Source organism: Watersipora subatra, chromosome 8, assembly GCF_963576615.1.
Source record: "Watersipora subatra chromosome 8, tzWatSuba1.1, whole genome shotgun sequence".
NCBI classification, from domain to species: domain Eukaryota; kingdom Metazoa; phylum Bryozoa; class Gymnolaemata; order Cheilostomatida; family Watersiporidae; genus Watersipora; species Watersipora subatra.
In genome coordinates this window covers 65,513,127-65,540,228 of record NC_088715.1, presented here as the reverse complement: position 1 = coordinate 65,540,228, position 27,102 = coordinate 65,513,127, and the positions used below count along the sequence as shown (strand labels likewise).

The 27,102-nt window shown below is 36.2% G+C and overlaps 2 protein-coding genes across 2 annotated transcripts; one reads left to right on the top strand and one right to left on the bottom strand.

The window, feature by feature from the left end:
- Positions 1–271: 271 nt before the first annotated feature.
- LOC137402864 (transient receptor potential-gamma protein-like) lies at positions 272–25,845 on the top strand. The gene is made up of 18 exons (XM_068089373.1): positions 272–472; positions 6,013–6,202; positions 8,827–8,960; positions 10,187–10,348; positions 10,683–10,904; positions 16,067–16,069; positions 16,154–16,338; positions 18,431–18,532; positions 18,676–18,892; positions 19,444–19,678; positions 20,183–20,311; positions 21,513–21,652; positions 21,748–21,928; positions 22,156–22,345; positions 23,846–24,041; positions 24,401–24,598; positions 24,999–25,113; positions 25,564–25,845. The coding sequence occupies exons 1-18, from the start codon at positions 272–274 to the stop codon at positions 25,731–25,733; spliced, it is 2,970 nt and encodes a 989-aa protein (XP_067945474.1). The 3' UTR covers positions 25,734–25,845.
- Positions 11,623–15,033, bottom strand: LOC137401910 (ribosome-binding protein 1-like). The gene has a single exon (XM_068088384.1). It carries the CDS (start codon positions 15,031–15,033, stop codon positions 11,623–11,625), a length of 3,411 nt encoding a protein of 1,136 aa, XP_067944485.1.
- Positions 25,846–27,102: the final 1,257 nt, after the last annotated feature.

Genomic DNA, 27,102 nt, shown 5'->3' with positions numbered 1-27,102 from the left:
GCCTATACACTTTATACTCAACAGCCATTAATGCCTTGAGACCTTACTGTCCTGTGATAATTACAATAACTGTAAACTCTACAATAGTTATAGCGCCATTAAAGATGGACTCACACAAACTCTATTAGAGTTTATCAGAAATTATCAGTATTTTTCTATTATTCGTGATTGTTTTTGATGTTTGAGGTGATCTGGCTGCCAGGATGTTTCAAGACTAAGATGGACAAAACTCGATAGCGATTAAAAGGCTCAGAAGAAAAATGTGTGCAAAATGACGCCGCTAGTTGCTATCGCTGCTATAGTTGCTATCGCTGCTATAGTTGCTATCGCTGCTATAGTTGCTATCGCTGCTATAGTTGCTATCGCTGCTATAGTTGCTATCGCTGCTATAGTTGCTATCATTGCTATAGCTTCTATCGCTGCTATAGTTGCTATCGCTGCTATAGTTGCTATCGCTGCTATAGTTGCTATCGTTGCTATAGTTGCTATCGCTGCTATAGTTGCTATCGCTGCTATAGTTGCTATCGCTGCTATAGTTGCTATCGCTGCTATAGTTGCTATCGCTGCTATAGTTGCTATCGCTGCTATAGTTGCTATCGCTGCTATAGTTGCTATCGCTGTTATAGTTGCTATCGCTGCTATAGTTGCTATCGCTGCTATAGTTGCTATCGCTGCTATAGTTGCTATCGCTGCTATAGTTGCTATCGCTGCTATAGTTGCTATCGCTGCTATAGTTGCTATCGCTGCTATAGTTGCTATCGCTGCTATAGTTGCTATCGCTGTTATAGTTGCTATCGCTGCTATAGTTGCTATCGCTGCTATAGTTGATATTGCTTATTGCACTCAAGCTTCAGCATTACGAGTCTCTACTCTGTTGGTCTCATAGCAACTATAGACGCCATAATCGAACTTTCACTTGATCTGAGTGTTTAAGAGCAATTAAATCTTTTCAATTTTAATCTTAAAATATCCTGACAGTCAGATCATTTCAAACGTCAAAAACAAGAGCAAATAATTGAAAAGTACGGATAGTTTCTTACAGAACCCATTACAAATTTGTGCAAATTCATTTTTGACGAAACCTTAGTGATATTGAAAGCTGTAGATTGGTCTAAAATCATCTCAATTGAATGCTTCTGTGTAAAGTTACAAGAAAACCTAACTTCTAGCACTTATTCTAAATATATTCACTGTACTCTGGACAACAGCGGATAGTTTTAAATAAGCTGCGAAACATGTAAATGTTTAATACTGTATTCTGAATACAAAATGTAAAATGGATTTTAATGCCTCCAGTCAGTCACGTTTACGAGTCTCCATGTCACCTTGGCAAAGCTTCAACTAAACTCTGAAATAATCAATTTTGGTTGCCACCTTACTGCAATGCTGGCTATAGGCGCCGCTGCTATTAGTACTGTAACACCTCAAATTCTCACAATGTCTAAGAAAATAGGTTATTCGGTCTTCAGCTTGGCGTGACAAACGCAAGCATAAAAACATAATTGTTGGTCATGATTTTAAATAATCGTATTTTGGCATGTAAAAAATGCAGTAGCAATAAACTGTTTATATTTTATTATATGTGTACACTAGATAAATTTCAACCTCACTTGCATTATTTGAGCAGGTGCCACTATTTGTGGTCGCACGGTACTAATAAATAAAGAGGTTGATTACCCAACACACTTAGCAATTAACGTTGTCAGCAGGTCAGACATTATTCAGCATCTTCTCTGCACCATAAGAACTGATCTCCACCAAACCCATGCATCATACTTTGAGTATTTTTTCAATTGCTCACATTTTAATCTACCCCAAGGTGAGTAGCATCTAATCTACCCCAAGGTAAGTAACATCTAATCTACCCCAAGGTGAGTAGCATCTAATCTACCCCAAGGTGAGTAGCATCTAATCTACCCCAAGGTGAGTAGCACTATAGTATCATCAATTTGATATGTTAGCTTTTGCTTATGGTCAGTTTACGTTGAATACTAGTCTTACCATATTCACCTCGGATGACTGCACTTGTAGATGATAACAAGTAACACCCTCGTCTCTCACTGTCAATCAGCATTTCTCTCAAACCTGCTGAAGATCTCTCTTTAGTTTTAGCCATAGATATAGTAAACCCTAGATATGCAAATAATCAAAATAAGTGTGGCCTATAAATAGCATGATGCAATGCCATGGTGGTGTTTAAAGTGAATCAGCTGATCTATGAATTCCTATTGACTTAACACTAAAAACTGCACAATTATTCTTTAGTTTGTGCATCTGAGACTGCATATTTTATTGAAAATATATAAAATGACTTTGGATGAGAAAGACAAGAATCTTACACGCATAGTAATGAATAATACCAATGATTTAGAAGCTTCTATATCATTGATAACACAAAGAGTGACAAAATAGAAATTAAACTAATAACAAACTAATAAATCAAATGAGATTTAGAAGCAGTTAAGCTGGACCACTGTATTAAACACCCATTAGACATGACTGAAAATAACTAGACGAGATAGCTTTTGTCTAAGGTTGGTTGAACTAGATTCCTGCTTTGAAGCGGCATAGTGTATTCTGATTTTCGCGATTTACTATAGTTTTGAGTAGATTGGTGGCATGCACTGTGCATGTGAAACATTGAGGTTATGTAATAAGACATATGTTATTGTCTGTGATGTTACTTGTTTAAAAACTCTCCATGTGGGAACGTAAGCCCTTTTCTGCAGCAATACATATTCGACCTATCAATGGGGTTAGCGTCACCAATCCTCCTCTGTTTTTAACTGAGATTAGGGTTATGTCATCACTACTTCTACTTCCCACTACTTCTACATCGGTCAAGAACTTGATACATTCATCACATTTGAGTTAGAAAAAATTCCTCAACACTGAACTCCTCATCTTCACCTTCCTCAGCTTTTGTCTCTTTGTTCTACTTCTTTCTAGCCAGAGAATGTAGCAGGAGTTGGCCAGTTTTTTCAGCCCTGCTCACATCCAGATCAATACAGTTAGCATTGGGACTTGGTGTGATATCTGCTTTTATGATCAGTGCTCGAAGTGCAGATCTAAAGCACTGCACATCCGGGTTATTATTATAGCCACCCTTAGATCGTATCTTGAAAAACAGAGTCTCAATGTGATCTTGGTTAATCTTAAAGGTTAAGAAGTAGTTGATGTACAGGTAGTTGCTGAAAAGATATTGAACAATGCCATGTACAGATTTGGCTGCTGACTCAAAACCAATGATGAAGTTTTTCCTATTATTTTCCACTAGCAGCTTTCCACTTGGTGTCTTTAATTGGCATAGATAGCTTATGGTATTGTTGAGAACTTCTTGTTTTGAGTTAAAGTTCTGTCTTGTTATGGTTAATTCAGGATATATCTGGGGTGTTGTAGTCTCCTCTGATGACATTTCACTAAGAATTTGGTCTTATTGTAACGTTTATGGCCTATAAACTAGTATGACAAGCAAGCTTTCACTACTAAACTCATTGCTCAATCGAAGGCTCTCATGCTGTGATGCACATCACTGTGACATAACGTCGTGAAAACAACAGCCAATTATATGCCTCACTTTTGCTCCATTGTAATGAAAGCTATTCGCCAATCTAGGGTTGACTATATCTATGGTTTTAGCATTCCATTGTAATGATAGCTATTCGCCAATCTAGGGTTGGCTATATCTATGGTTTTAGCATTCCATTGTAATGATAGCTATTCGCCAATCTAGGGTTGACTATATCTATGGTTTTAGCATTCCATTGTAATGATAGCTATTCACCAATCTAGGGTTGACTATATCTATGGTTTTAGCATTCCATTGTAATGATAGCTATTCGCCAATCTAGGGTTGACTATATCTATGGTTTTAGCATTCCATTGTAATGATAGCTATTCGCCAATCTAGGGTTGACTATATCTATGGTTTTAGCATTCCATTGTAATGATAGCTATTCGCCAATCTAGGGTTGACTATATCTATGGCTTTAGCATTCCATTGTAATGATAGCTATTCGCCAATCTAGTTAGCATTAAAGATGGACTTACACAAAATTATAGTAGATTATCTCAGAACGTTTGGGTATTTTTTTATCATTTGAGATTGTTTTTGATGTTTGAGGTGATCTGACTGCCAGGATGCTTTAATATTAAAAATTGGAAAAACTTGGTCGCAGTTAAAACGCTCAAAAGCAAAATACATGCAAAGTGACACCACAAGTTGCTATCGTGGCAATACGGTAGTTGATATCAGCTATCGCATTCAAGTAGCAGCGTTAGGCGTCTCTATTCTGTCAGTCTCTTAGCAACCATAGACATCATAATCATGCTTTCACTTGACCTGAGCGTTTAGTCGCAATCAAGTTTTTTCGATTTTAATTTTAGAACATTCTGGTAGTCAAATAACCTCAAACAACAAAAGCAATCGCAAATGATTGAAAAATACTCATGGTTTCTGATAGAATTTACTAAGTTTTGTTCAAGTTCATCATTCAACTCTTCAAGCCTGAAAGATAAATGTAAGTGTACATATGAAAGTGTACATATATAAGTGTACATATGTAAGTGTACATATGTAAGTGTGCATATGTAAGCGTGCATATGTAAGCGTGCATATGTAAGCGTGCATATGTAAGCGTACATATGTAAGCGTGCATATGTAAGTGTGCATATGTAAGTGTGCATATGTAAGTGTGCATATGTAAGTGTGCATATGTAAGTGTACATATGTAAGTGTGCATATGTAAGTGTGCATATGTAAGTGTGCATATGTAAGTGTACATATGTAAGTGTGTATATGTAAGTGTACATATGTAAGTGTACATATGTAAGTGTGCATATGTAAGTATGCATATGTAAGTGTACATATGTAAGTGTGTATATGTAAGTGTACATATGTAAGTGTGCATATATAAGTGTACATATGTAAGTGTGCATATGTAAGTGTGCATATATAAGTGTACATATGTAAGTGTGCATATGTAAGTGTACATATGTAAGTGTACATATGTAAGTGTGCATATGTAAGTGTACATATGTAAGTGTGCATATGTAAGTGTACATATGTAAGTGTGCATATGTAAGTGTACACATAGCTCAACTGTGTAAAGGTTTTGTATTTTAATAAAAGAAAGCCCTAAAACCTGAGCAAAATTGATACATAGTAACTTATCCCAACATCATTGATGAAAATCTAATTGCTGGAAGAAAAGCGCGAAGAAAAGCAGTGGGGGAGGCAGCCGAGAGTAATTGGCTATTAAATGTTTATAGCCAATTTATAGTTGCTTATTCTTTCTGTAAGAGAATAGCACTCACAGCTCTGTTAAATCTGTGGTAGCAGTTACTCGTGTGAGTAAAACCTAAACCATCACCAGTATCATACTTGTAGCAGTATATGTAGTGTGTATATGAGCAGGGTACACCACAGTATCACATTTGTAGCAGTGTATGTAGTGTGTATATGAGCAGGGTACAATGCAGTATCACATTTGTAGCAGTGTATGTACGTAGTGCGTGTGTATGAGCGCAATGCATGGCTGTATCACAATTGTAATTTGGGTGTGTATTTTAGAAGGAATCATTACTATTCATTTTATGAGGTCATTAAGTCTATTAGCTGTTAATAGAACAGAACATGCTTGTAAACAAAGCCTGTTAAGTTTTCAATCACAATTCGGTCCTCACAGTAACTCATGTAATTCTGGTTATAATTCTGTTTATTTGTGGATAATCTCTGAAAATTTATGTAGAGAATTTTGGTTACCAGAAACCTATTGTTAACATGAAAGTTTTGTTAAACAGGTAAGTAAATATTCAAAACAAAAGAGAGGTATAAAATTCCTCTTTATATTGGATGTAGCAGTTTTTACAGTGTTGTCTTGAGGTAAATTGGTATCTTCTAGCTAGTGATCTTTAGACAAAACTAGTTGGCAGCGATGATGTGAACATAAATAATAATTAGAGTAGAACATAGGCAGCACTCTTAAGATTATGTTCAAGCTCTGTTAGTAGACTCATGGTCACCCGCTGTCAGTGGACTTGTGGTCACCCGCTGTCAGTGGACACGTGGTCACCCGCTGTCAGTGGACACGTGGTCACCGCTGCCAGTGGACTCGTGGTCACCCGCTGCCAGTGGACTGTGATCAGCTGCTGCCTGTAGGCTCATGGTCCCCAACTGTCAGTGGATTCATGGTCACCCGCTGTCAGTGGACTTGCGGTCCTATTGTTGTCACTCAATTAATAATACTTACCAAAACTCAAAGAATATTAGAGACTTGTTTTACACCATTTTGAAACAAAATGTTCCACTAAGCAATTGGTAGTTGATTACTTTGTCATGTAAATTACATTTTGCATTAAAATGACAATTGATAAAAGTATAGCATTGATCTTAGGCAAAACTTCTTTCAGATTGTTTTTTTAATGATAAAGTTTAGGTTAATTTGAGGCATATATTAGTTTTAAACAGTCTGTAAAAGCTCATGAAGGTGTCTGTTACCCTGAAAAGGTTCGTGTAGTTTTCTATGGACACCATTTATATGTACATTTCTCAAAGTGTGCCTGTGTATTTGTCCAGTTTTACATGTAGCTTTTAAAATCTTGGAATAAAAAATCTGTATCACAGAAGATTTGATCTCTGTCTCTCCCATTCACCCATCCAAACAATTACCAATTAAACCACTCAGGCTTGATAGATTCACTAGGCAATATATGTCATTATATGGGAGCAAATATGTTGCTGCTCTTCGTTATGATGCAACGTGATGGCGCTTCGTCATGGAGAGCAGTAGCGTAACTTTTATGCATGCTCAATCATGAGAATAAGTACTTAGCTCTTTTAGTAAGCTTACTCAAATTATCCATTGGCAATGTGCCAGGCTAATAGCAAGTGGCAGGCAACTACATTACCTCTTATTGTTTATAGATTAGTTTTTAATACCAGGGCAATGCTGGGCATCCAGCTAGTCTATATATATAAATCTCAAAGTTTGTGTGTACTTCGGTTTGTCCAGCCATAGCTACTAGAATGAAAAACTCGTATCGCAGAAGATATTTTGATCTCAGAGTTTTCCATTCGCCAAGCAAATATCCTACCAATTAAATTGCACAAGATTGATGGGTTTATTGGGCGATATATGTATGTCGATATGTGAGTGAAAATACGCTACCGCTTTTCATTACGACGCAACGCAATTTTATGCTTGCTCTCACAGCTCTTATCAGTAAGCTTACTCAAATTAATCATTAGGAATGTGCCAGGCTAATGACAAGTAGCAGGCAACTAAATTACCTGTCACTGTTTATAAACGGATTTTTAACACTCGTGCAATGCTGGGAATTCTGCTAGTTCTTTATAAAAGCTAGTTTTTGTCAATACAGGTCACAGGTTCTACTATCTCAGAGATAGCTAGATTCGTTTTCAAAACTTTTTTTACCAGACCATTGTTTGTTTTCTGACCAGAATCTCAATACATCTATTGCGTATCAAATTTGTGACCAATATTGTTAATCTAAGGTACACGGGGTATGTGCTACATGTGTCATCCATGTAAGGCCTATACACAAAACACTTGCTTTGTGCCTTTCATGTTTATCTAGTGTTCTATAATGACATTAATGTATTGTATACTCAGTACATTGCATTGGCAGTCAGTAAATTGTATCCCTGTTCCCTTCTTGATTTACCACAGAAAGCAATTGCATGTAGGCGTTTTGCATATCTTGTCTTTTCCTTAGGGCTACAATTCCGCACTGCAAGCTGCCCTGCCTTGACAAAAACACAATAAGTTAAAGAATTTGTGCAGGCGGCTAACCAAAGGAAGGAACACCAGAGGCTCAAAGGAAGTTAATTATGTCAGTCAATTCACAAAGGTACGTGTCGAGCTCTTTAACGATTTCAAGAAAATGTGACAGCGTCATGTATGATATTGCTCAGAAGTTAAAATCAATAACTTTAATTCTACTGGTCGCATTATTTGAGGCAACCAGTGTGATTAATGAGCCTTGATAATGTTTCTGTCAGCTTAGCTCACTGGAGTCAACTCCTTGAAAATATATTATTTCACTGTCACTACTGCTTGAATCCATACCTGTTCCACTCACAAAACTAGATGAAAAATGAATAAATAATAATGAAATCCCTGCATACCTTATTGATTAGCCTGCTTGCATAGCATGTAGACATGTATACATAAACTAACTGAATGCCTAGCATGGCCCGGGTATAGCTTTCAACTTTTTTTTTAATATTGCAACAAAAGTCTACTAAAAAATATCTTATTATAAAATAACACAGAAAAAAAGTCAAACTTATCAAATTTCATGTTCAACTACAGCTCATAGATGAAAGTTAATGGTATTTACACCGGTTGATGTCGTTTAAAGTAAATTAGACGAGGAGACAAGAAGCAAAAACAAAAAATAGGTAAGTAAATTATGAGTAATGAAAAAACAAGCTTTTTCTGCATATTCTGTTCTATACTGTAAACTGACAAAGTGTTGGTGTCTGGTGTAAGGTGTAGTGGTTGTTTTTGGGAAATAGGAATGTAATGAATGGTCAGGCAGATTGGAAATATGATTTGAGTATTTTTAACAGCAAAGATCTAGAAAGGCATTTAGCTCCTCCACATCATTAATTAGATGTTGGCCATAATGTGATTATTGAATACAATTATGCTTTATTACAGAAATATATGAACAATAAATAGTGCATCATGCATAATAGTTGTATATAAAATGTGCTTTTTATTGAACCTCAAATCCTATTAGAAACAAGAACCTTACTCGTCTCTATAATCAAATAATCACTAATCTACTCTTTTTCAGGGCTACTCTCTGAGCAACTCTCTGAGCAACTCCCTGAGTACCTCTCTGAGCAACTCTCTGGGCAGCTGTCTGAGTACCTCTTTGTGCAGAGGTTGAGGCATCTCAAGGAAAAAGAAAATATTCTCTACAACACAGTTTGCTGATCAAACCCTCTTCTTTTATGAGGACTGCCAATCATGGAGGAGATATGCGCCAAGTTTAAAAATATAAGCCAGTTAGAGGTAAGATAACTTGAAGTTTTAGATTTCAATAGAGTTTATGTAGCCTGAGATACAAGCATCCATAACATTATTCAACTAGAGAATCAGTGCCTAGAGACTGTTTATTTTAAAGTTTTGTTAAAGGCTCAACTTCTTTTTTAAGAAAATTGAATATGTTAGTTACTCTTCCTAAATTATAACTTGTCACTTAGCAGACATCTGGGCAACACTTTTCTGATTTATAGCTGTTCCTAGCATTACATTCTTCAAGTATCTTTACTTACTCGTCTTACGAAGGCCTTCTCATATGCATATGTTCCATATAAAACATTATGCAACAATCAGAGCGTAAGTAGAAAACATAATACAGGGTAATTTTATTGTCCACAAGCCTTAAGCACTATTGGTCTACCTTAGACAGATGACAGCATCTTGAATGTACATTATATGCAATGTACTTGAAATATTTTTCTGATTTCATGCTTTCCAGTTTTAGCGAGTTTTTAGCAAGTGCACACTTTTTATATTACCAATATTTACTATAACAATAGCTGTGTTGGTGTGTCGTTAGCAAAAGACAATCGTTATGCACAAAAATCAAACCCAGATACTGAGATTTGAAGCCAGGCGCACTATCCCTCCACCACTCAACCACCTTGCTGTACCAAGGAATGATTATGCATATAGTTATTACACTTGATGATTTCTCACGACACACTAGACTGCCAGCATACTAGTACATATCCGGGTAATAGTGGCAGCTGCTATGGCTTCAAGCATCTAATCTGTAATCAACCGAAACTTGCCTGGCTAGCAAAATGAGGACCTATTTAAAACACAGGACTTGATGCTTGATTTCTCACTAGTAACCTTTCTCATATGTATTAACAATGCCTTTTTTCTGACTAAAGAAGTGATTGGTTAATTCAAAGGTCAGTTGCAAGTTTTGACGAAGCTAAATATTGTTCTCTTCTCTCATCTTGAATACCACAAGTTATTGCTTAAACTAAAAATCCAATATTTTTGTTTAGTGAAAACAATATTTATTGTTGGTAACCGAGTTTCTTATTTATATCACAGCACTCTAGCTGTAGATGCGAAAGAACAACTGCAAAAGTGTTGACACAGTCTAACTTAGAGCTATACCATGATTTGTTCAGGACCCTCAAGACATATCGACAGACATAGAAAAAACAGCCGCATCAAGCTATGGAAAAACTGTAAGAATGGAAAAGATTTTGTCAGCACAGGAAAGGCAGCTGTTGCTTGCGGTAGAGAGAGGAGATATGGCATCTACAAAAGTTATACTAGACCGTGCTGAAGTATGGAACCTTACTAGTGATCAGGATTGTTTATTCAGTGTCAGGTTACATTCATGGTTGTATTTTGATATGTAGTAGCCTTGTTCAGGGAAACTGGAGGATAAAGAATCAAATATTTTGCTGCATATTACAATCTAATATAGTACAATGTAATGTGATATTTTAATGTAATATAACACAATACAAAGTGTAAAACCATATCAGATATAAACATCATATAATCTTATTTAACTTTTAGTTTGATTAACCAGCGAGTCACCAACACAAGAATATTCAAATACTTATAATTCTTACTCTAATTTTGTGCCTTCATTTCATCTGCTGTGTGTTACAGGATGACAAATCTATAGACACAAATTGCAGAGATGCTTTAGGAAGATCTCCTTTACTTATTGCTATCGAGTATGAAAATATAGAGATGATGGAGACACTGCTCTCTTATAATGTCAAGGTCAATGATGCTGTCCTCCATGCTATCAATGAAGAATGCGTTGAGGCGGTTGAGCTTCTGCTCAAGCATGAAGAAAAACTAAACCGAGACAGAATGAAGCTACTGGTAAGAATTAACTTAAACATTTTGCACAAAGTTAAATTAAGGTTAAAAATGTTAAAAGTTAAAAATATATTTACACACAAATATTATTTTGTGTTTTCTTCTAATAAGTCACATATAAAGCAAATTTTGCTTTATATGTGACTTATTAGAAGAAAACACAAAATAATATTTGTGTGTAAATATATTTTTCAATTTTTTATCACCAGATGCTTTTAGGGCTTAGAAGAGCCCAATTAACCGTCTAATCTTTTGTGCGTAAGAAGACAAACTTAAAAAGTGACAGCACTTAAATCAATACATCACTGAATCAAGACTTCTTTGAACAGCGTAAAAATGACTATGTTGTGGTTTGTTTATTGTTTCATCCTCCATCTTAGGTTGGTTTTCTCTCTCACCCTCCTTTTCTTTTGCTCTTTTTCTCTCTCACTCCTTTATTTTCTCTTTTTTCCCCTTTTCCTCATTTGGTTTTTTTCTTTCATCCTTTTCTTTTTTCTTCTATCCTTTCCTTCGCTTTCTCCCTTTTTTCCTTTTTTCTCTTCATTTTTAACCAATTTTCACTTTTGTTTTCCTTCTCTTTTTTTATCCTTTTTCTGTCCTCATTCTTTTCCTTCTTATTTTTTTCCTCTGGCTTATTTTCCTTCACGTTCTTTCTTCTTAGGTTATTTTTTCAAACTCTTCCCTTCTTCTCTGTGTCCCTCTTTTTCTCTTTCTTTCTCATTCACTCTCTTGCTCTCTTTTTCTTTTTTCTTTTTTTCTCACTTCTTTCTCTTTTGCCTTCATTTACTCTTCGGTTTTCCCTTTTGCCTTCATTTACTCTTTGGTTTTCTCTTTTACCTTCATTCACTCTTTGGTTTTCCCTTTTGCCTTCATTTACTCTTCGGTTTTCCCTTTTGCCTTCATTCACTCTTTGGTTTTCCCCTTTGCCTTCATTCACTCTTTGGTTTTCCCTTTTGCCTTCATTCACTCTTTGGTTTTCTATTTTGCCTTCATTCACTCTTTGGTTTTCCCTTTCGCCTTCATTCACTCTTTGGTTTTCTCTTTTGCCTTCATTTACTCTTTGGTTTTCCCTTTTGCCTTCATTTACTCTTTGGTTTTCTCTTTTACCTTCATTCACTCTTTGGTTTTCTCTTTTACCTTCATTCACTCTTTGGTTTTCCCTTTTGCCTTCATTTACTCTTCGGTTTTCCCTTTTGTCTTCATTCACTCTTTGGTTTTCCCCTTTGCCTTCATTCACTCTTTGGTTTTCCCTTTTGCCTTCATTCACTCTTTGGTTTTCTATTTTGCCTTCATTCACTCTTTGGTTTTCCCTTTCGCCTTCATTCACTCTTTGGTTTTCCCTTTTGCCTTCATTCACTCTTTGGTTTTCTATTTTGCCTTCATTCACTCTTTGGTTTTCCCTTTCGCCTTCATTCACTCTTTGGTTTTCCCTTTTGCCTTCATTTACTCTTTGGTTTTCCCTTTTGCCTTCATTTACTCTTTGGTTTTCTCTTTTACCTTCATTCACTCTTTGGTTTTCTCTTTTACCTTCATTCACTCTTTGGTTTTCTCTTTTGCCTTCATTCACTCTTTGGTTTTCTCTTTTGCCTTCATTCACTCTTTGGTTTTCTCTTTTGCCTTCATTCACTCTTTGGTTTTCTCTTTTGCCTTCATTCACTCTTTGGTTTTCTCTTTTGCCTTCATTCACTCTTTGGTTTTCTCTTTTGCCTTCATTCACTCTTTGGTTTTCTCTTTTGCCTTCATTCACTCTTTGGTTTTCCCTTTTGCCTTCATTCACTCTTTGGTTTTCCCTTTTGACTTCATTCACTCTTTGGTTTTCCCTTTTGCCTTCATTCACCCTTCGGTTTTCTCTTTTACCTTTATTTACTCTTTGGTTTTCCCTTTTGCCTTCATTTACTCTTTGGTTTTCTCTTTTACCTTCATTCACTCTTTGGTTTTCTCTTTTGCCTTCATTCACTCTTTGGTTTTCTCTTTTGCCTTCATTCACTCTTTGGTTTTCTCTTTTGCCTTCATTCACTCTTTGGTTTTCTCTTTTGCCTTCATTCACTCTTTGGTTTTCTCTTTTGCCTTCATTCACTCTTTGGTTTTCTCTTTTGCCTTCATTCACTCTTTGGTTTTCTCTTTTGCCTTCATTCACTCTTTGGTTTTCTCTTTTGCCTTCATTCACTCTTTGGTTTTCTCTTTTGCCTTCATTCACTCTTTGGTTTTCCCTTTTGCCTTCATTCACTCTTTGGTTTTCCCTTTTGACTTCATTCACTCTTTGGTTTTCCCTTTTGCCTTCATTCACCCTTCGGTTTTCTCTTTTACCTTTATTTACTCTTTGGTTTTCCCTTTTGCCTTCATTTACTCTTTGGTTTTCTCTTTTACCTTCATTCACTCTTTGGTTTTCTCTTTTGCCTTCATTCACTCTTTGGTTTTCTCTTTTGCCTTCATTCACTCTTTGGTTTTCTCTTTTACCTTCATTCACTCTTTGGTTTTCTCTTTTGCCTTCATTCACTCTTTGGTTTTCTCTTTTGCCTTCATTCACTCTTTGGTTTTCTCTTTTGCCTTCATTCACTCTTTGGTTTTCCCTTTTGCCTTCATTCACTCTTTGGTTTTCCCTTTTGACTTCATTCACTCTTTGGTTTTCCCTTTTGCCTTCATTCACCCTTCGGTTTTCTCTTTTACCTTCATTCACTCTTTGGTTTTCCCTTTTGCCTTCATTCACTCTTTGGTTTTCTCTTTTGCCTTCATTCACTCTTTGGTTTTCTCTTTTGCCTTCATTCACTCTTTGGTTTTCTCTTTTACCTTCATTCACTCTTTGGTTTTCTCTTTTGCCTTCATTCACTCTTTGGTTTTCCCTTTTGCCTTCATTCACTCTTTGGTTTTCCCTTTTGACTTCATTCACTCTTTGGTTTTCCCTTTTGCCTTCATTCACCCTTCGGTTTTCTCTTTTACCTTCATTCACTCTTTGGTTTTCCCTTTTGACTTCATTCACTCTTTGGTTTTCTCTTTTGCCTTCATTCACTCTTTGGTTTTCTCTTTTGCCTTCATTCACTCTTTGGTTTTCCCTTTTGCCTTCATTCACTCTTTGGTTTTCCCTTTTGACTTCATTCACTCTTTGGTTTTCCCTTTTGCCTTCATTCACCCTTCGGTTTTTTCTTTTACCTTCATTTACTCTTTGGTTTTCCCTTTTGCCTTCATTTACTCTTTGGTTTTCTCTTTTACCTTCATTCACTCTTTGGTTTTCTCTTTTGCCTTCATTCACTCTTTGGTTTTCTCTTTTGCCTTCATTCACTCTTTGGTTTTCTCTTTTACCTTCATTCACTCTTTGGTTTTCTCTTTTGCCTTCATTCACTCTTTGGTTTTCTCTTTTGCCTTCATTCACTCTTTGGTTTTCTCTTTTGCCTTCATTCACTCTTTGGTTTTCTCTTTTGCCTTCATTCACTCTTTGGTTTTCTCTTTTGCCTTCATTCACTCTTTGGTTTTCCCTTTTGCCTTCATTCACTCTTTGGTTTTCCCTTTTGACTTCATTTACTCTTTGGTTTTCCCTTTTGCCTTCATTCACTCTTTGGTTTTCCCTTTTGCCTTCATTCACCCTTCGGTTTTCTCTTTTGCCTTCATTCACTCTTTGGTTTTCCCTTTTGCCTTCATTCACTCTTTGGTTTTCCCTTTTGCCTTCATTCACTCTTTGGTTTTCCCTTTTGCCTTCATTCACTCTTTGGTTTTCCCTTTTGCCTTCATTCACTCTTTGGTTTTCTCTTTTACCTTCATTCACTCTTTGGTTTTCTCTTTTGCCTTCATTCACTCTTTGGTTTTCTCTTTTGCCTTCATTTGCTCTTTGGTTTTCCCTTTTGCCTTCTTTCACTCTTTGGTTTTCCCTTTTGCCTTCATTCACTCTTTGGTTTTCCCTTTTGCCTTCATTCACTCTTTGGTTTTCCCTTTTGCCTTCATTCACCCTTCGGTTTTCTCTTTTACCTTCATTTACTCTTTGGTTTTTCCTTTTGCCTTCATTCACTCTTTGGTTTTCCCTTTTGCCTTCATTTACTCTTTGGTTTTCCCTTTTGCCTTCATTCACTCGTTGGTTTTCTCTTTTACCTTCATTCACTCTTTGGTTTTCTCTTGTGCCTTCATTCACTCTTTGGTTTTCCATTTTGCCTTCATTCACTCTTTGGTTTTCCCTTTTGCCTTCATTCACTCTTTGGTTTTCCCTTTTACCTTCATTTGCTCTTTGGTTTTCCCTTTTGCCTCCATTCACTCTTTGATTTTCTCTTTTGCCTTCATTTGCTCTTTGGTTTTCCCTTTTGCCTCCATTCACTCTTTGGTTTTCCCTTTTGCCTTCATTCACTCTTTGGTTTTCCCTTTCGCCTTCATTCACTCTTTGGTTTTCTCTTTTACCTTCATTCACTCTTTGGTTTTCCCTTTCTCTGTTGCTCTTTCTTTTTTCTTTTGCTCTTTGTATTTTCTCTTGTGTGTTCTCTTTTTTCTTTCTTCCACTCACTCAGATTTAAGATAATTTTATATAGCTCGTTTATCAGGATATGAGAGGTATATAATGTAGGGTTGGTTATACACAACTGCCCATCAGTTTATCAGCAAAGCATACACTTTCAAAATATATGCGTGAGCATACACTTCTAAAGTACACCTGTGGGTATACACTTTTACAGTACATTTGTGGGTATAGACTTCTAAAATATATCTGTGAGCCTACACTTCTAAAGTATATCTATGAGTAGACACTTTTAAAGTATATTTATGAGCCTACATTTCTAAAGTGCATCTATGAGCATAGACTTGTTAAGTATATCTATGAGTGTACACTTCTAAAGTATATTTATGAGTAAACACTTCTAAAGAGTATCTATGAGCATAGACCTCTAACGTATATCTATGAGCCTACACTTCTAAAGTATATATATATATAAGTATACACCTCTAAAGTATATCTACAGTATGAGCTTAGACTTCTTCTAAAGGGTCTCTGCAAGCATACATTTCTAAAGGGTATCTGCAAGCATACACTTCTAACAGGTATCTGCAAGCATACACTTCTAAAGGGTATCTGCAAGCATACACTTCTAAAGGGTATCTGCAAGCATACACTTCTAAAGGGTATCTGTAAGCATACATTTCTAAGCTATATTTTTGATAATAGAATATCACAGATTATATGGCATGAAAAGACCGTATACCTCATCAACTTAGCAGTGTTTGTACATTGTTGTTTCAACTCATTGCAGGAAAAGGAAGAGCCGCTTCTTATTAACCAGAGGTTTGATTCGGATTCGTTCACCCCTGACATCACACCATTGATGCTGGCAGCGCACAAAGATAACTATGAAATCATAAAGATTCTCTTGGAGCGAGGCCATAGTATCCCTAAGCCCCATCCCGTGCAGTGTTCTTGTAAGGCCTGTGTAGTGCAGAGCGATGATGACACCCTCTGCCATTCAAGGTACTCAGGATCAGCAATTTTCTAAGGCTAGCCTGTAAAATGCAGGGTAATAGTTGGCTAGTGTTCTGATGCTCATTTTTGATTGGTCAACACTAAAAGCAGGCTGAATTGGCTGGCTATCAATGTAAGTGGAGTTACATGTACATTTATTGGTTATTCTGTTAAAAAATGGAAGGGTTTGGTCAATGCCATGAAATTGGTGGCATAGCTGATTTTTGAGGCAAATGCGCAAAATTGATTGGTTGTTGTTGTGAAATAAATAGTTTTCATTATAAATATGTCACATTTTGGCTATTGCATTGAATATGGCAGCATAATCTGATATTCTTGTAACTAAAACAACATTGATTTCAATGCAGCTAAGTTATGTGGATATACCTAAGTGTCTAAAGATGTATGTGTATATATATGTATGTGTATATACATGTATATGTATATATATGTATGTGTATATATATGTATGTGTATATATAGGTTAGTATATATATAGGTATGTGTATATATAGGTATATGATTGCGTACACCATGCAATGTCTACTATGCATTGTATACTACTCATGGTACACTACGCAATGTATACTACACGGTGTATATTATGTAAGGTATACTACACAATGTATACTACACACCGTATACTACAAGCTGTATGCTATGTACTGTATATGATTTACTGTATATTACTCACTCTATACTGCAAACCGTATGATAAGTACTGTATACTATGCAACGAGTACTACTCATCGTATACTATGCGCAGTTCTCACATTGTAACCACACATAAAATTCATATAGACTTTCCTTAACTATGCTTTAACTATGGTTAACTCCTTAACTATGCTCTAAAATAATTTACCTTAGTTTATGGCAGCACTCTTAAGAATGAGTTTCTCATGTCTTTTTAAGCAAAAAATTAAACTTAAATTCCCAAAAACCCAGTTATTAATGGAAGAGTCTTCCCATTCAATTTACATCATCTTGAAGTTTGTTTTCTCACTAATGTAAATTTTTGCTAAAATATAATCTACTTTACTAACAAAATTTATATTAAATAATACCAAGCCAACTTCTTGCATTTTGATAAATTTACTGAAGCAAGAAATTTCTCAAGTCAGCTTACTATCTGAAAGTTTCTGACTAATGTAGAGATAAACTCAATTGATGGTACCGTATGTATGTACCGCATGTATGTACCATAATATGTATGGTACATACATATTATGTATGTACCATACATATGTATCGTATAGATGTACCATATGTATGTATCGTATGTACAATGTATGTACTGTATGTATGTATTGTATGTATGTACTGTATGTATGTTCCATATGTATGTTCCTGTATGTTTTTTTACTGTATGTATGTACCATATGTATGTACCATATGTATGTACCGTATGTATACACGTACCATATGTATGTACCGTATGTATGTGCCATATGTATGTACTGTTGGTATGTACCGTATGTATGTTCCTGTATGTTTTTTTACTGTATGTTTTTTTACTGTATGTATGTACCGTATGTATGTACCGTATGTATGTACCGTATGTATACACGTACCATATGTATGTACCGTATGTATGTACCATATGTATGTGTGTGTGTTTATTTTCATCAACAGAAACAATACAGAAAAATAAACTGCATATTAGTAAATATATCAGGTTAAATACAAATTAGTGAGAAAATGAAAAAAACTATAACAAAATTCACTCCACCTGAGCACGAGATAATGATGATGGAGCCATAGGTGCACTGTAGCCCAGCTAATGTCGCGCAAGCCCCAAAAACACCGTACCGTATCTAAGTACCGTATGTATGTACCATATGTATGTACCGTATGCATGTACCATATGTATGTACCGTATGTATGTACCATATGTATGTACCGTATCTATGTACCGTATGTATGTACCATATGTATGTTCTGTATGTATGTACCATACATATTTACCATAGTAAACTCCAATCTCCATCAAAGATGTTAAATTATCTTCAACGCTTATCTGCCAATGGCATGAAATAAAATGGAAAAAATTATTCTGGATTGTTGTCTTGTAAACTTTCATTAGTTTTTCTTTTTCTGCAAGGTCAAGGATCAATGCGTACAAAGCCTTAGCAAGTCCAAGTCTAATTTGTCTAAGCACGAGAGATCCAATACTTACTGCATTTGAGCTCAGCTGGGAGCTTCTGTAAGTTTATGAAGCGTTCAGCAGCTATCTTTACCCCCCTGTTTACTCTCTTCAATTTGTTGCTGACTTTCCTTGATACCTTATAAACTTCTTCTTACTGAAGCACAGGCTACAACCTGATCTACTCTTTTACCATCATGCAGAAACTTAAGCAAGCTGGAGCATGAGTTTAAAGGGACCTACATTAAACTTTCCGAACAAGCTGCAGCATTTGCAACAGAGTTGCTTGACCAGACTCGTGGATCAGAGGAATTAGAGGTCATTCTTAACCATGACTCTGACTGCTCGCTTTTGACAGCCCATGCCGAAAGAATGACCCTCAGCAGATTGAAGTTGGCTATCAAATACAAACAGAGAGAGGTGAGGAAACTTCTTCTTTTGTATGTCCAGACAATGTACATGGTGTCACTTTACCGGTGACTACCTTGCAGAGAATGGTGAGATCTCACTGTGTTGAAATTTTGGCCATAATTCACTATTTTTCAAAATGCTAAAAATCATGCCTACCAAGGTTTTGCTTGTTTCAGCCAAAATGCTTTTGGCTGAAACAGAAGCAAGGCCGAGTAGACAATCAGAGTTGTCTACCCTTGTTGGCAGCTCACTGGGTGTGGAGGGGTCTTCTAGTAGACAGTTGGTTTTCTATCTTTGTGGCAGCTAAAGGGAAAATATTCTCATTCAGTTGCCTGTATCACGCTAGGACGTATCCGGCTGACATTGCCACAAGGGCTGACAAAGTTGAAGTTATCTTTCCTTAATAAATTTGGTATTGTTGATATTCATCCAGCCATGTTTCTCGTAAAATCATCAAAACTTTTTGTAACTTCATGTGCTGTCAGTAAAGAATTATTTTCAATAAAATATATAATTTCATGAAACTCTGATCAGCCAGTTGTCAATGGATTTGGATTTAGTTTGTAGCCCACCCACACTGCCAACAATTACTAGCCTCTATTTGGTACGAAGGACTACCAGGATTCAGGAGGAAGCGTACTGCCTTGAAGGTTCTGCTTATCTTTGCTATTGGTCTCTTCACACCTGTTAGCGCGCTTCTCTACATTCTCTGTCCAAAGTCAAAGTTTGGCAGGTTGATGAGACGTCCCTTCATCAAATTCATAATGCACAGCGCTTCATACTGCATATTTCTATGTAAGTGCTATAGAGTGCAAGCCAATGTTTCGCCTTCTGATTTCTCATAATTATCTGTTCACTCCGGAAAGTTCTTATTAAGATAAGATATTCTTCTGCTATAAAAATAGTTCTGTAACACAAGGTTCAGACTGATTCTCTAACCTATTCCATAGAGGTAACTCTGTAACACAAGGTTTAGACTGATTCTGTAACTTATCCCATAGAAGTAACTCTGTAACACAAGGTTTAGACTGATTCTGTAACTTATCCCATTATAGAAGTAACTCTGTAACACAAAGATTAGAGTTATTCTGTAACTTTTCCCATAGAAGTAATTCTGTAACACAGAGATTAGACTGATTATGTAACTTCTCCCATTGAAGTAATTCTGTAACACAGGGTTTGGACTGATTTTGCATCTTCTGTCTCGAAAGCCTGTAACAAAGTGTCAATCTCGACATCATGTTGTTCGTAAAAAGAGTTATCTCCCTCCTTATGGAAGTATTCGTTGTACTTTCATAGTTTTGCTGATACTCGCTTCGCAGAGAATAGACTTTGGTGTGGAGGGAGGAAGTGAGCACCAGCTTGTTCTGGAAGTACGAGGACGTTATCCGACTATTGTAGAGTGGTTTATAATGTGCTACGTTTTTGGTGAGTATAGCAACAGCGGCTGTTTACTAGTCAAACTGCAACAAATTACAATAATAGTGAGCTAATTATTGGATGAGAATGCTCGAAAAAATAACTTTTAGCAATAGACTAGCTGTAGAATACTCATTAAATGCTAAAATATTTTTACTATGATAAGAGTCATGTCCACCTGTTCAAAGCTAGCTAACAGCATTAGGAAAAAGATTGCACTGCTCAGGAATCAAACCTAGATATTTGACTGCTCAGCCAAGCATGACAACATATGCACCACGCATCAACTTTGCTGAGTAGAGTAATAATTGGGCATTTAGTTATTACACATGCCGATCTCTAATGGCTCGGGGGACTGCCTGCATACTAGTATTAATAAATTTTGTCTGCAATTAAAATTCCTTTTCTTTAAAATTTTGTTTATGTTTTATCCTGTCGTAAATAAACTATTTTGTTCGGTGTCTATCATTTCAGAAAAGCTCTTAGCAAAAGCGTGAATACTACAACTTCGGATATAGTGTTTTTACATATAAGTATAGTGAGTTGGTTTGCTCTGGAAAGTTGTTCAACAAACAAATTGAAAGGATAGAGCATGCTCCATTTATAAAATTGTAAGCCAATTAGATAAATACTAACTTTATTTACACTGGTCAAGGTGGTGTAGAGAAAATTCGAACATGAGACAACAGACACAAATAGTAAAGTAAATTAAGTTTATTAAAAGAAAAAGCTCTTTTTGCATAACACTGTTCTATAATGTAAATTGGCAAGGTGTTGGTGTCTGGTCCAAGGTGTAGCAGGTATTTATGGGAAGTAGGAATGTAATCGACAGTCAGGCAGATTGGAGATATGATTTGAGTATTTCAAACAGAAAATATCTAAAAATACACTTAGTTCATGAGCATTAATACTTTTCAGTCAACAAGGGCACAGCCAATCAAACCATTCTACTCAACTTCTGTTTACTCTTATAAACTATTATATTGTCTCAAGGCTGGCAATAATTCCTAAAGTGCCCCACGCTTCTTTCTTCTGCTCACAGGTCTGGTATGGTCAATAATTCCCAAAGTGCTCCATGCTTCTTTCTTCTGCTCACAAGTCTGGTATGGTCAATAATTCCCAAAGTTCCCCATGCTTCTTTCTTCTGCTCACAAGTCTGGTATGGTCAATAATTCCCAAGGTGCCCCATGCGTCTTTCTACTGCTTACAGGTCTGGTATGGTCAGAGGCAAAGCAGGTATTTGTGTATGGCCTTACAGAGTACATGAAAGACATGTGGAACCTTCTAGACTTTGGTACAAATGTTCTTTATCTCAGCACAATAACTCTGAGAGTGATATCTTATATGAAGGTATGTTTCTTTTACTTGTCTTTACTCGCTATATCTGAAGCCCCAGCACCATGATCATAATGGAGAGGGAATACATCCCATTTACTTGTCTGCAGGTCAGTGAAGAGAAGATGAATGGGGCGTCTTATTCAGAATTAAAACGGAGAGACTGGGATGCCTATGACCCCAGTCTTGTGGCAGAGGCCCTCTTCGCAGCAGCAAACACTCTCAGTACATTGAAACTTGTTTACATTTTCTCAGTAAACCCTTATCTTGGGCCTTTACAAATCTCACTCGGTAAGTACGCTAGCCATTACTGTGATCTCTTTCATTTCAGTAAAGACTTTGGAAGACTGCTGAAGGGATTGTTACGGGCTATAGTTATTATAGATAAGCTTTGCCTCGAATTGTCAGCCAATTGTTAGTAATAAAATTGCTAAACATCTGTGAGCAGTATGATACAAAGCTGTGTAGTGTCAAGTCAGTTGTCCGAGTGCCGTCAAGGTCATTGCTATCGTTTTTAGGTCGAATGATAATGGATATCACCAAGTGGGCTGTCGTCTGCATTCTTGTGCTCTTCTCTTTTGCCTGCGGCCTCAACCAGCTCCTCTGGTACTACACTCTCTCTGCCGAGAAAGCATGTGAATTAGACAAGGCGAGCAGCAATCCAGATTCTTTGCTTTGCAAGTCAAAGCTACTCAAGTACTTTCCAGAGTAGGTATTTCTCTTCTATCCTTACTCTTAAGTGAACAGTCGGCTGAGTCCGCTGAGCCCGCTGAGTCAGCTGAGTCAGCTGAGTCCGTTAAGTCCGCTGAGCTCGCTGAGTCAGCTGAGTCTGCTGAGTCAGCTGAATCCGTTGAGTCAGCTGAGTCCACTGAGTCAGCTAGGTCCGCTGAGTCGGCTGCTCTTTATTAATTCATTTATTTGTTAAAATGCTATGGCATCACAACCAATTCACCTTAACTTAACTGCAGTACTTTGGCAGCATGGTTCAATTGTGTTTAGCTTCATAGACACAACACGCTTGTTTGCTGGCTATGTCTACAACACTACACTTTTGCTTTTTTCTGTTGATAACTTGGTCGCAAAAATATTGTTACTAATATCTTGTATAAAATGGTGAGTTGTCTTAACTTACCAATTGGCTGGCACGCATACAAGTCAAGCATTATTGCAAAACACTTTGAGTCATAATTTGTTCTCTTCCACTAGCTCACCAACACTCATTCACAAACAGTTTCTTTAAAGGTTGACTTGCAACAAAATTCACATTACAGTTATTTGGTATCAAAAAATTCACCATGTCTTACTCTGTTGTGTTGTAAGTGCCAAATATGTGGAAATGTGATTACAAGCTCTTAAAAGCTCAAAAACGAAACGCCGCTGTAGATTAGAATCTCTTTATTTCGATGACGTAACCACGAAATTTCGTTATCGTCTTGTCACGAATGTTCTCACGTGAATTGAAAGGCCAATACAAAGCTCAATATAAAACTTATCGTAGTACTAGTTTATGGCAAACACTTCGGGTTTTACCGAAGACCCCGTATCAAATATAGATGCTCGCTACTTTACAGTTTTGTTTCGGCCTGGTCTAATTGGCAAGTCGTAAACTGATCATGAGACCCAATACTTTGCAAATAATTTTTGCAGCACTTTTCGATTATCACAGATGACCAACAGGCTCATCATGATTATCAGACAATGATATGTACTCCTTCAAGCTAAGGCTAAAAAATTAAACGAATTTTTACGGTAAGTTATAAGATCTCACTGCTAAAAGTGACAGCATTACGATGACGATAAAACAGACGCGTAAGAACAATAGACATAGTTTTATTGAATGCGTGAAGTATATTTGTGAAAATATTTCAACGAATAAGGTTGCATGAAAGTGTAAACAGAAACCATCTTTCACAACTACATCACATTTGAGCCGTTTTGGAAAGGGAATCCAAACTACGGCGGTCTCGTGTGACTGCGATTTTCTGTTCGTTTTTTAGCTTTTAAGAGCTTGTAATCACCTTTCCACATATTTTGCACCTACAACACAACAGAGTAAGACATGGTGAATCTTTTCATATCAAATAACTGTAATGTGAATTTTGTTGCAAGTCAACCTTTAATTTGCGTGGAGTACTCCATGGAGCTAGTTTAGTCTGAATTCCATAAATATGAGTGGAATATTTACTTACTTACTACTTTATGTTGCAGCCTGTTTCAAATAATACAGACCTTGTACTGGGCTATGTTTGGTCTAGTAGACCTGGATGCTATAACCCTTGAAGAGAACCATACCTTGACAGAGCTCGCTGGGCGCACCATGTTTGGAGTCTACAGTTACATCACTGTCATTGTACTGCTCAACATGCTCATTGCCATGATGAACAACTCATACCAGATCATATCCGTGAGTCACTGCTTTGATTAGTTTAATACGTACTAAACATACCAAACCTCAAACCTATTTACATGCTACGTAAACCGACCAACCAAGCTTCCTACATGTAATGTATTTCTAAAATTTCTCATTGCGTTTGATGGCTTTTGTTGTGCTGTTTCTACTACTAGTTGATCAACATCTTCATTTTAGTAATATTATGCTTATTGCAAGCAGAAATGCACAAGGTAAATTGAACTGATCAGGCAATACAAGGAGTTTTTAAGCAAACCTCAATGGCAAATCTAAAGCCATAACCTATACAATAAAAGAGATACATGTAAATGTATCAGCTTTGATAGGTAAGTTCTGAGCCAATCATATTATAGAGTCAAGCAGATTCTGAGTGGAAGTTTGCCAGATCGAAGCTATGGTTAAGTTACTTTGAAGAAGGAGCAACACTATCCTCACCATTTAATTTCATCCCAACCCCTAAAACCATCTACTCCTTCACCTTGTGGATCAAGGAGCAGCTCTGCAGCAAATGCTCCAAGAAGATCAAGAAGAATCGTTGGATGACTCTTAAGGTAACCTTGACCTTGCATTACCTTACAACCCTTCATATTTCATTACATTGTATCATTTACATTTGTTTCATTACAAGATATCATTGTTGCATCACATCACGTTGTGTCACTCTGTGTCACATTATGTCACGTTATATCATATTACATGATGTTTATTATGACGCCTTACATCGCATAGCGCTATATGTATTTCATCGCATATAAAGCGCATTACACTGTCTAATGAGTTTTAAATAGAAAGTGTGTTGCAGTAAAACCTGGGTTATATTTCATACACATTGGGGAACATAAATGTCTACATGCATGATGTACATGCATAGTGTATGGCAGTGTTGTGTGCTCCTGATAATGCATTATTTTTCAGAACTGGCAATTTATCTTTAAGTTTTCATTTTTATAGAAGTCCCTGAGAAAGATATCAGAACGGGACCAGCGATACCAGCTTATTATGAGAAATCTCATTAAAAGGTACATCATGAACAAATCCAGAGGCAAGATTGATGATGGAGTGACAGGTAAAAATCGAGTAATATCATTTTTGAGTTGAATAGCAAGTAATTTCTTACACTGGTTTTTTGTGGCAGGTAAGTATTTACAGTAAATATGTTCAATCCCACTTTTGCTTGTTAAAACTTCTTGGGCTCGGTAAATTTTTACACACCTGGCAAAAAATTTATACTCATGAATAGATTTGACGACAAGAACTCAAAAAGCTCCTATAAGTGAAGCGAGCCTCACTGGTTATAATCTGCAGTCTTGAATTGCTAATGCCCAAATATTCTTCAGATGTTTTTTTTGCTTTTTTACATACTGCATGGATTTTAGTGAGATAAGCTTGTGCAAGTTGTTTTGGACATTCAAACAGCTATGAAATAATTAGTTCTTTGATATAAAACTAACGATGAGTCCATTGCGAGAGTCATTTCATTGACAGCTGCAAGTGATGCAAACTTGGTGTGTTGCAGAAGATGACATGAACGAGATTAAGCAGGAAGTGTCTGCCTTCCGATATGAATTGCTCGAAATATTGAGGAACAATGGAATGACAATTCCAGAGTATGAAAAAAAACCAAACAAGGCAGCACAAGGAAGTAAGCGACGTCATCGTACACGGAAACAATTAGCTACGCTGTAATGTTTCATTTTATCCCATCATAACAAAACATTGATAGTCATAGTCACTCAGTAGCTGGACCATACACTAACAGCCTCTTTATTTTAACGTAAGGCCATTGTCTCTTTCAAACTTTGCTAACATCACATTGGAACTCTCTCAAAATGTTAAACCTGTGTCTCGACATGGTGATAGATTTTAGTTGATTTATCTCATTGTCTACTAGAAAGCGGAAAAAATGGTTGCACAATTTCTGCCAAGGCCCACTTAGCGGTGATGTATATTTGACAGAAGATATAAAGTAAGATGTCTGAGAGTTAGCAGACAGCTGGCACACAGTTGACAGACAATTGACAAAAATCAGTTAACAAGGTTTAGGCAATCAATGAAATAAATTCTAATTTTGAGATCAGCCAAGTAATAAAAATGGTTCATCAACATTTAAAGCCCATATCAATATTAATACATATCATATGAATATAAGTATTTCATTAATTGATTGGTTATGTCATTGTTCTGTTGTTTCTACTGCTTCTTTGCTGTTCAGTTCTTATTATTCCTAAATCACACTTTACTATTCAGTTCTTAATAATCAAGTTTCACTCTTTACTATTCAGTTCTTATTAATCATGTTTCACAATTTACTATTCAGTTATTACTAATCATGTTTCACTCTTTACTATTCAGTTATCATTAATCATGTTTCACACTTTACTATTCAGTTATCATTAATCATGCTTCACACTTTACTATTCAGTTATCATTAATCATGTTTCACACTTTACTATTCAGTTCTTATTAATCATGTTTCACACTTTACTATTCAGTTCTTATTAATCATGTTTCACACTTTACTATTCAGTTCTTATTAATCATGTTTCACACTTTACTATTCAGTTATTATTAATCATGTTTCACTCTTTACTATTCAGTTCTTATTAATCATGTTTCACACTTTACTATTCAGTTCTTATTAATCATGTTTCACACTTTACTATTCAGTCTTATTAATCATGTTTCACACTTTACTGTTCAGTTCTTATTAATCATGGTTCACTCTTTACTATTCAGTTCTTATCAATCATGTTTCACACTTTACTATTCAGTTCTTATTAATCACGTTTCACACTTTACTATTCAGTTCTTATTAATCATGTTTCACTCTTTACTATTCAGTTCTTATTAATCATGTTTCACACTTTACTATTCAGTTTTTATAAATCACGTATCACACTTTGCTTTGCAGCGAAAAAGTTCAAGCAAGTTGCTGAGATGGTTAAAAATCTAAGTAAGGACTGCACTGTAAGGCTTCGTACTTGCATACTTCTGTAGTGCGAGTTTGTGGGCTAAACCTATCACAAGCTTCTTTTGGCTAGGTTATAGTAAGAAT